This window comes from Cyprinodon variegatus, unplaced genomic scaffold, assembly GCF_000732505.1.
Source record: "Cyprinodon variegatus isolate N-32 unplaced genomic scaffold, C_variegatus-1.0 Scaffold62, whole genome shotgun sequence".
Classification (NCBI taxonomy): Eukaryota; Metazoa; Chordata; class Actinopteri; order Cyprinodontiformes; family Cyprinodontidae; genus Cyprinodon; species Cyprinodon variegatus.
The window spans coordinates 1382738-1394014 of record NW_015150515.1 but is presented as its reverse complement, the minus strand read 5'-3'; the positions used below and the strand labels follow the sequence as shown (position 1 = coordinate 1394014).

Genomic DNA, 11277 nt, shown 5'->3' with positions numbered 1-11277 from the left:
TTACTTTTTCCATTTAAACGATGAAAAATATCTATGTTTACAAAAGCTACACAGGTTTCAGTTTAAATAAAAAATAATTTGTTATTAACAAATCAAGCAAAACATCAACAATTTTAAGCAAATGGAGGGGAGAGTCAATGCATGCCCTGTCATGATCATTACCCTAATAGCTGACCTAAATGCTCATTTTGCTCACCTGCCTAACTCTGCCTGGTTACCAATTATCACTCATCTTATCCGCCTGCTCCTGCTGCTTTATATACGGCTCATTCAAAGCTATCAGGGACAGATCATTGTTGCTTAGATTACTGATGTGTTTTTGAGTTTTACTTTGAGTTTGAATTTTGGATCATTTATGAGGCCATAGTTCATATTCTCGTTCTCGGAGGCCTGTGGTGAGAGGGGTTTTTAGTAGGGGTGTAAATAATAATCGTTTTGTATCGATGCATCGATCCAACAGCCGACGATCCGATGCATCGATATGTCCGCAAGAGTATCTATTCATGTTTTTTTTCCCTCCGGTCTATTTTTATCCATTTGCTCCTGGACGTAATTCTCCCTCCTGTGCTGCGGTGGCGCTATACCTATTTTGCCCTCCTACCTCGCTTCCTGGTTATGCTCTTACAGCAGTGTGTTTCAGTGAGCTTGACACAGGCATTTTCGATTTATGCTAAATATTGAAGCGTGGTCTGTGCTACACGCTGTGGGTCTTGATACGGCCGAGGCGGCGAGGAAGTGGGGGCGAGTTTAGTCCGACGACGGAGGGACATGAGCGCCAAAAAGAGCAGAGATCCAGGTGGAAAAATGGTCCCAGCTTTCTCGCGCACCTCGCTCTTCTATCGGGTCAAACTTCAGGAGTTGTTTTCAACAATTTCGGTCATAAAAACAAAACAAGCCGGCCTCCTGTCTGCGACACTGTTTGCCGTCAGCTACAATTTGGGAGAGGTGCAGCGGAGCGTCTGCGGAGGGGGCGGGACGTCTGGAGCCGAGGTATGGAATTGCACTGATCATGTGCAGTATTTTTTGATGCAAGGCCTTTCAGAATCTATAACGCAGGGGTATTATTAATTTTCAGTGAATGAGGTTTTAATAGGAATAAGTGGAGTGCAACTTCTCTACTTCTGTTATTTTCTATAGTTTTTTTCTAAAATAAAAAATGCATTACGATATTAAAGCTTTCATTGATTTATTTGCAATTTGAAACATTGTCTAGCCTGTAAGGTGCAAAAACCCCCCCAAAAAATTAACCAATTAATCGAATCGAATCGTGGTGTATTCTTGAGTATCGAAAATAATTGAATCGGTGGGTCAGGAAATCGATACTGAATCGAATCGCCATGATGGGTGTGATTTACACCCCTAGGTTTTAGTATTTCATAGAGTTCCTGATCATTTCGAGTTTTAGTGTACCGTAGTTTTCCTGTTATCATGCCTTGTTCTGCCTCTCTACTACTGAGCTTGCCTGTTTCCATCCAAATGTTCTGCCTGAACTCTCTGTGGACTCCTGGAACACTCGACCTGCCTGTTCCTGTTCTGATCGGAACCCCTGACCGAGCTACTGACTGCTGGATCTCTGAGCCTATCTGCTCTGAACTGTTTCTCTGACCTAGTTCAGATTCAGGCTTCTTCGCTTCTTTAGCTTCTCTGATTCACTCTGAGAGGTGCCCGTCTACAGTATCTGATTGCCACTCCATCGGCTGAATCCTGCCTCACTCTCAGTAGTTGGACTGAACTGTTGAACCAGGTACTGTAAGGGACTCAAATGGATAATCATCTTCGGTCTGATTATCTGGGTCACTTATCTGTCTTTCTCTCTAACCAGAGTTGCAACTAATGCCCCCGCCTCTCCCTACAGCCGCTGAAGATCCACAGCACTGCGTTCTGATTNAAAATAATTTGTTATTAACAAATCAAGCAAAACATGAACGATTTAAAGCAAATGGAGGGGAGAGTCAATGCATGCCCTGTCATGATCATTACCCTGATAGGTGACCTAATTGCTCATTTCGCTCACCTGCCTAACTCTGCCCGGTTACCAATTATCACTCATCTTATCCGCCTGCTCCTGCTGTTTTATATACGGCTCATTCAAAGCTATCAGGGACAGATCATTGTTGCTGAGATTACTGATGTGTTTTTGAGTTTTACTTTGAGTTTGAATTTTGGATCATTGCTGAGGCCATAGTTCATGTTCTTGTTCTTGGAGGCCAGTGGTGAGAGGGATTTTTAGTTGGGGTGTAAATAATAATCGTTTTGTATCGATGCATCAATCCAACAGCCGTAGATCCGATGCATCGATACGTCCGCAAGAGAATCGATTCATGTTTTTTTTCCCTCCGGTCTATTTTTATCCATTTGCTTCTGGACGTAATTCTCCCTCCCGTACTGCGGTGGTGCTAAACCTATTTTGCCCTCCTACCTCGCTTCCTGGTTATGCTCTTACAGCAGTGTGTTGCAGTGAGCTTGACACAGGCATTTTTGATTTATGCTCAATATTGAAGCCTGGTCTGTGCTACACACTGTGGGTCTAGATACGGCCGAGGCGGAGAGGAAGTGGGGGCGAGTTTGGTCCGACGATGGAGAGACATGAGGGCCAAAAAGAGCGGAGATCCAGGTGGAAAAAGGGTCCCAGCGTTCTCGCGCACCTCGCTCTTCTAGCGGGTCAAACTTCACGAGTTGTTTTTCGCAATTTCGGTCATAAAAACAAAACAAGCCGGCCTCCTGTCTGCGCCACTGTCAGCTACAATTTGGGAGAGGTGCAGCGGAGCGTCTGTGGAGGGGGTGGGGACGTCTAGAGCCGAGGTATTTCATATTGTGCAGTATTTTTTGATGCAAGGCCTTTCAGAATCTATAACGCAGGGGTATTATTATTTTTCGGTGAATGAGGTTTTAATAGGAATAAGTGGAGTGCAACTTCTCTACTTCTGTTATTTTCTGTAGTTTTTTTCTAAAAAAAAATGCATAAAGATGTTACAGCTTTCATTGATCTATGACTCGACCTGACTGTTCCTGTTCTGATCGGAACCCCTGACCGAGCTACGGACTGCTGGATCTCTGAGCCTATCTGCTCTGAACTGTTTCTCTGACCTAGCTCAGATTCAGGCTTCTTCACTGGGGCTGCAGCATCTGATTCACTCTGAGAGGTACCCGCCGCATCTCGTTGGCAGTCCATCCGCTGGATCCTGCCTCACTCTTAGTAGTTGGACTGAACTGTTGAACCAGGTACTGTAAGGGACTCACATGGATAATCATCTTGGTCACTTATCTGTCTTTCTCTCTAACCAGAGTTGCAACTAATGCCCCCGCCTCTCCCTGCAGCCACTGAAGATTCACAATACGGTGTTCTGATTTTAATAAACGCTTTTAATTTTCCCACTGTCTGTCTCTGCTTGAATATAGGGTCATACATTCTCACTCTCTTGACATGCCCTCTACATGATTTCAAGGTGTGGCTGTTGAGAGCACTTCGGTCAATATGTGCACGTATCGGCAGGTGCTGCTACAAGAAAAAAACTATATCAGCTAAAAATATCAGGCAGCTGATGTGTCGGTCCTTCCGTGATCTATACCTCAAATCGTTCATGTTGTACTCCAGAGCTGATTCCTGGGCTGTCACGTCTTGGTTGTAGTTAAGAGGACCCAAAGTGCAGAGGCAGAGAGGCTGAGGTGAATTCTTGTAGTTTTAATAAAAAAACACTAATAACAGAGGCAAAGTCCGAAAATCCAACTAAAATGTAACTCAGACCAGAACCACGGAGACATCAAGGGAAACGCGCACAAGGAGCCAGGGAGAGACGAGGTGAGAGGACAACTGTGACGACAGGACCAGCAACAACAAGGAACCAACAAGGAGTGACTGCAGAGGAAGAGTATATGTAGCTGACAGACAAAGGCAGGGCTAACGAGCTGACAAGGAGCAGGTGTGAGGAGACAACAATGGCGCCAAGGGTAAAGGAACACACACAAGAGGGCAACAGAGGAAAACCAGGAAAAACACAGAACTAACATAAATCTAGAAACTACAACAAAATAGGAAACTATTATAACAAAATAAAACAAAATAAAACTAGAAAACAAGGAGCAAAGTAAACCACAACATAACCAAAACCATGACACGGGCAAGAACTTTAGTGTCAAAAGTTTGTCTATATTCTATGATCATTTGCATCAAGATCTAGATACTGAAATAAAAACCCTAGCTGAATAATTCCTCAATAAAGAGACATTCGATAAAACAGTTGGAGGTTTATGAAACTATAGAGCAGCTTAAATCCTTTTCTGTAGCAGTAACGTCTTTGACTGTTTTTTGTAAAAGCTAAAAGGATTCATCTTTTGGAGAATTTCTTCACCTTGTGTTATATATCATCTTATTCCAGAGCTTGCTTCTCCTTCCACCCCTTTTGGCGCACCTCATTTGTCACCAAGGAAGTCTCCAAATGCCCTCCACTTTTTATTGCATGCTAGCCTCATCCAAGACTCCCTATTCTGTAAAAAAAAAATCTCTTTTTACCAGAATACTACAGAGCCAGAAAGTGAAGACAATAGTCTTCCCCAAAAAGCTACACTGAATGAATCACAGCACATCCGATCTCTTCCCGTAGTCCTCATAACCTTCTCAAACTTCATTTAAGCCCCAAACACCCGCCGGGCACACGCTAAACTCAGCTGATAAACTAACAAACCAAAACAAAATGACAGCCTTCAGTTGTTGATCAACGGAGGAAAAGGAAAGGCGCGTTTGATGAGGACAAGTGCAGCGGCAGGGGAGGGCGGAAAGGGAAAAGGAATGAAAAGAATACATTATGTTCTGTGCATTCATGTTTCTTGATGAAATGAAAACCCCGATCTGGATGATGACACTAAGTTGTTGGTGTTAACAGGCTGCTTCTGCTGTTCCCTCTATGAGCAGCTTGTGCTATCTTTGGAGCATGTGCTGTGGTGAAAAGGGCTGCATTTCCATCATAATAACAAGTGAAAAGAGTGAACTGTCACAAGGCGCTTCCTCCTCTGGCTCTGATGCATGCCCCTCAGTCTGGCCTCGCTGTGCTGATGGATGAGCAACAGAGTGCGTCTCTCAATGCCAAAACTGAGCCCCCAAATATGGGATCACTGCTGTCTTTTTAGCTCCATAGTTCATGTCAAGAAGAAGAAAAAAATCACGGGCACAGTAGCAACGTTTGAATAATGCCGTTACAAGAAAGGCACTTTTAGATAATGGAGATGAAAGGTGATATTGACGGGGCTGTGAGGAAAGGGAGAAAAAAAAATCTAATTTTGTATTCAGGCCACTTAGATTCAACATCATCATTAATGTAGGCTGAGAGTCCAGCACACCCTGGTGTTTACCATATGCAAACTCAAGCTGGGAACAAAAACAAGACACGCTTTCCTTTGAACAACCACGTACAAGTGGGTGGGGTGGGGGACAGTGGAGAGAGAAATTTACTCTGAGCTTCTGAATCACGAGAAACAGGCAAAAAAATTCCGGCAGGACTAGAAAAGCGTGATTATGTCTTAACGACTGGTGTGGGAATTAACACACTGCCGGTGGTGACTCATAGGGTGTTTGCTCTCATTTAAATGTCGTATTTAAAGAAAAAAAATTGAGCTTTTCTATGTAGAGAAGCCAAAGCAGGGTTTAGAGACGTCACCTTATACTTTCACAGGATAAAAAGTTTTTCTTCCTTGAAGATATTGCTCAGCATCCTGCTTGGAATATTAGTATTCCGTTGACCTCCATCCATTCCTGGCTCTACAGTGCCACTGGCTACAACGGTAGACTAACTGCACAGAGCTGATGCTCTTAGATTGAAGATTACTTGCCTCAGGAAGGCTTTTTGGTTCTTCCTGCCTTTTGGACCAGAACCTGACTTAATCGGTTTGAATAAAAACAAGCATTCTCTAGGGTCACAAAGAAAGAAAAAGTCAAATTAAAACCGCAAGATGAGGTTATAACTGTTTTATCAAGCTCCTTGTTTCTCTCTCCACTGTGTTCCTCCGACTTGTGAGCAAAATTCACCACAGTTCTGATTCAAGTAAAGCCCAGAACAGGGGCCCGGGGCCTACCTGAGGGGAAACGCTCGATGACGGGCTGGTTGTCCACCTGCAGTGTGGCGTTGCCACCACTGCGTGTGAATCGCACCACATGGTACTTTCCGTCGCTCACCATCACCGCGCTCTCCTCAATGGTGATGTCGTCCGTTCCCACGTTGAAGATCACGCCGACCTTTCCCCGTTCCTGCAAACAGAGAACAAAGCAAGCTTGGTTACAAGAGAGAGGCCGATTATCAAAGCATTATAACACAAATATAGAAATCTCCTTTAAAGGTTTTTGAACGTTTGTGTTGAATCTAGATTCTCTTCCCTTTTATTAAGAAATCAAGACAGATTTTTTCTTCTTGGTTGTGATTGCTAAACATATCAGATTCTGTTTGGACTGGGCCTAGATTATCTTAAGAATTTGTTATCGGAACGGTTGTTTGATCCAGAACAGGGTTTGCTTGAGTGCGCAGTTTTCGGTCACACCTGCACAAAGTTCCAAACGAAGAGCGTAATAAAATGTATTTAAAGTGAACTAAACATGGCAGGTGTGAACATTCCCAACAAGTCAGTTCATAAACAGATGCTTAACTACAGTGAATAATATCATGAGTTAATTTACATTTTTTACAGTACAGTAGCAGCCATTCAAAATGGCCCTTCCCAGTCAAATGGCAGCCCACTTCCCTGTGACTCCCAGCAAAATCCCCTCCAACTTCAAGCCACTGGAGTAACTCCATCCTTCTCCTGGGCATGGACATTTTTTTACTGTGACTACACCCTTTCGATGAATTACAGGGTCTGACAGGGAGAATGTAACCTGACTCCGCCAGACGGATTTGCTCCGCATATCCATCTGGAAACCTTCCGTTGAAGTAATTTTGGGAAGGGGCGAAAATACTGGTTAGCTGATTGGCCTATGTTGGTGATAGACAGGCCAAATAAACCAATCAGATCAACGAAGCATATGACGTACTAACAGAGCGACGACGAAGAGGAGCCAATTGATAGATCAAACTCTTGCCGAAACCAGTCGGGAGAAGAGCAGAAACATCTTTTTCTCTGAGAAAAGCCTCCAGAGCAGTGTTTTGCTCTTCTTTCAGTGAAGAAATACTCTGTAATTCCGATAAAACTTGCTCGATAGCCACGCTAACGCTAGTTTCATCGGCTAAAGCCGCCATGTTCTTTAGACTGAACTGTCGCGCTTCTCGTAGTGTCACACCTCAACCCGCCTCAAAGCCAACGCTGATTGGACGTTCGTTTGGTGAACGGCTCCAAATTTTCTTTAACGGAGAGTCTCCAGACTAATCTGCAAGTGAAACCTTGAAAGCTCGCGAGATCAGGATGGTCTTACGAGGCTAGGGAGAAGGTGCTTCTCTTTAGAAATTTAGAACAAAGATTGATGTTTAAAAAGTAACTGTAGGAGACCAGCCAAGGGCCCATACAGGAAATTGGGGAAATTCTGAATGGCTACTACTGTAGACTAATGTTTTTTGTTTTTTCTCTAAACTGGTCTGACATAAAAAGGGATTCAGGTTGGGAGGAAACACAAGTGGCAAAGGTTCATGGCTTCAAATCTCACCCTGGAACGATATGTCAAGGGCTTAGGGCCTCCATAAACAGATTGTGGGCTCAACCCTTGTAGCACCACTGTTGCCCAAAATTATGTCTTTCTTCAGTGAGAAACAATATTTCCTAAGAAACCCAAATGGTTGACACGTGTTACAGTTTTACTCTCTGCCACCTTGAACATCCTTTATTTGAACCTTTTAGAGGACACCACAGGTTTAAAGGTTTTACATTAAAACATAACTTCACTTGTGCTTACTTTAAATGGACATAAGAAGACATATTGAAACAATCAAAGAGGTCAAGGTATGTGTTAAAGACAAAAAACTGTATCGTCTGCATAAAAACAAAACGATTAGGTATGACAAAATGTGAATGCAAATAGGAAAGTACAGGCCTGTATTTATTATAGCATCATATATGATATAGCTTTACTTTTTTATTCTCTTGGGCTCAGTAGTCTCATTGGATGTCCTACTGTATGTTTCTTCATTAGGCAAAAATAATCACTGTCAGGACTCCTGTCTGTCTGTTTGTGTTTTCTGTGTTTGTCTCCCTTCCTCCACCAGGAGGCGCCTGGTTCTGATGGTTACTTCGTTAACGGAGTGTTCTTAAGCTGCTGACTGCCACTACCTCGACGCCAGAGTGTTTGCCAGTTTTGGGTACTCTAGCCAAGCTGAGTTTTGCTGAGTCAAACTGAGTTCTTGTCAACCTGAGTTTTAACATTGTTTGTCTTATGCCTCTCGGCAGGAAGTCATCCTGCTAACTAGATTTTTTCGGACCTTCTCTCCCTGGAAGGATCAACTGAGCTACAAACTGAGCTGGGGTTCAAACTGGAGGTTTGGATCCACTTTCCCCAAGATATCGTTTGAGCTTCGCACTGAGAAAGGGATTAATCTCCACTACGACCCGTTCAAGTACAGCAGGAAATCTGAGTGGCACTCAGTTTTCTCTGTTCACCTATTAACAAAACCCTGTTCCGCCCTCCACCGTATCGGACAAACGCTGGAACAACAGCATACAGACTGGAGTCAAAGATTCAACAACTTCTCTGGAAACGTGAGTCAGTAACCAAATCCTCTTCTCCAAGTTCACGAGTCAAATTTCCCACTGAGCGTGAACTAACCGCTGTGTCTTCCCCTCACTTTTCAGTTCCGGTTGAGCAGTGTTCAGAGCAACACTTCTCTCTGAATTTTCTCTTCAATAAAACCTGTTAAACCTTTTCCCTGGTCTCGCTGTTTGGTCTTCTGCATTTGGGTCTGAACCTTAGTAAAATCATGATAATCACATCCAGAGAGATGTCTCTATGAGCATCAGATCTCATTCACCTCAACTTGGTCAAAAGAGACAGTAAACTGAGGACTGAGGCACCTTTAGTATTCATCTTTTGGCCCACCCTCCTCCCCTTTCCCATTTATTAGTGTTGACAGCCGCCCACTGCTCTGAGTTTATTACAGTCAACCGCCTACTCTACTCTTTCCTCCCGCCAGTTCTCTCCTCTGCCTCCATGGCTCCTGTCCTTAGTCCCAGGAAAGGTCAAAGCCATTTACAGGCTGGCAGAAAGCCACAGAAGAAGGGTGAGGGAGGGAAACAGAGCACATACGAGACAACAGCACAGCAGAGACACGGCCTGTCTGCCAGTAATTCCTCTGATGCCGTTTTGCCCCGCTTAAACTCGAAGATTCTGCTCGGGTTGCTCCTGTCCAAACCACAGAGAAGAGCGCTTCCTGGCCGTCAGTGCAGGTCGAGATCATTTGCAGACGGGGTCGCCTTTGCATGCTGTTCTCTACTCTCATGCAGATAAAAACTGTATTGATTCCATTATCTCATTAGCTATGTGCATTTATTTTGCTGCTTCACATATGCTAAGAAGGGGCGAAGCGTTTGCTTGCAGCAATATTTCATTATTCATAGCTGATTAAGAGTTTTTAAAAAAGACAATAAAACACTAGAATATCAGCAGAACTGGAAATAGCTAGATCATAAAGTAAATAAGTACAGAGGTGATAGGGTAAGGTGATGATTAGTATAATTGGCTGGATATATGGCCTGCTAAAGTTCTCAATGGTGCTCAGACAGCATGGTTCAGCAGAATAGATGTTGGATTAAAGCAGGAAAAAAAGGACTCCCTTTTCTCGGACATGGACACCAGATTCAGATGAGCTTCCCTCAGTGGTGCTTGATGGACTACCACTCAGATGATCTCATCGAGCAAAGAGACTCGAATGGCAAAGTGCTTCCACCTTCTTAGGTGCCTAATGAATTGATTCGTGTTACATCACAGTCCTCACAGGCTTTCTGCCCACTTTTAATATACATTCCCAAATCATCCATTTTTTTTAAGCACACATGACTGATAGCTCAACCATAGCAAAAACTACCGCAACCTTTTAGATACTGCATCAGGAAAAATCTGTCTGAATGGAAATGCCGCAATCATCTCCATTAGGTCCCCACACAGGGAGACCATAATAACAACACCTTTGCTTTTGCTTAGAGAATTAATTCAATTTCACAGAGCAAAAACAGAATGAATCTGTGCTATTAAGACTGAAAAGCAGAGAGGAGAGTGAATTTTCGTGATATTTACACAGAGATTAGCATTTGTGTTCCGCTACATTAGGGTTCTTCTCTATGCTGGGGGAATGCATCGAGCCCATAACAATGAAAAGCCTCAGGGAAGCAGTGCTTTTTTGGAAAAAAAAAAATAAAAAAATGATGATTTTAGTGATGCAGTAATGACATTTTAATGGCCATTTCCCTTAAGCGAACATATCTCTAGACACAGAAGTGCGGGGTGGGGGGGAGGCTACTGAACGACTGGGTGCAGTCAAGCCTGCATCACTGAAGTGAAAGGAGTCCAGGAAACCTAAAATAAGGCCGGGCTGCTCTTTGAACACCACCACTTCTCAGCTACTGCTTAGCAGTCCTTAATCTGCTGGAGCTGTCAGCCAGTGTCAGGAGCCGGGCTCTCCCATTTCTACTCTTTTATCTGGAGGTTAGTTTGTCTGGCTTTTCTTTCCGAGGGTCAGTCAAAGGTGTAGTTAGGGCTTTCCTTTTTTTTGTTGCATGCTGCTCCTTTTCAATCATATCAAATCTGCATCTCCAAGAAGATGGCAGTTAAAGCTTTAGTTAAACATTTATAGTGGTAAGAGGAAAGAGAAAGAAAGATACGGTAGATTAGTAAACAATTCAGTTTCAGACAATTTTTTTTTTTTATTGTTGTAGCTTAAAGTTAGAGAAAAAAGGATTTTAATCTGAGAACAAAAATGAAATGGGGATATCAATTGCAGTATTTTCCAAAGAACTTATATCTCTATCAACTGTGTTTTTTCTTTTCCAAAAAGAAAAAAAACTGCCAATTTCAGTGTTTTTTGGGGATTTTATGCAATGGATCATCACAAAGTAGACCATTGTTTTAGAGGAATTGGATAAAGATAAATAGTTCTACTTTTTTTGGAATGAAATAGCAAGAAGTGAGGCATGAGCTTTACATATTGTTAGAAATATTTTATTTATACTCCGTTTGTGTTTCATGGGTTGTGTTCTAATGAACTATTCTGATGTATAATGTGTGATTCATCTTTTATTAACTCTTGCTTAAGATTGTTTCAGATAAAGGTCATGCAACGGACGGGTTGTGAAGGAGGCCTGAACAGCCTCTATCAC

The 11277-nt window shown here is 43.0% G+C and overlaps 1 protein-coding gene across 1 annotated transcript in view; it reads right to left on the bottom strand.

Moving 5' to 3' along the window:
• The window catches only part of LOC107082797 (neurexin-1-like), a 1206010-nt gene that overhangs the window by 98626 nt on the left and 1096107 nt on the right, over window positions 1-11277 (bottom strand). The window contains exon 19 of the mRNA XM_015371662.1: window positions 6067-6238. Within this exon, the coding sequence (XP_015227148.1) occupies window positions 6067-6238 (172 nt within the window). The remainder of the gene's footprint in view (window positions 1-6066; window positions 6239-11277) is intronic.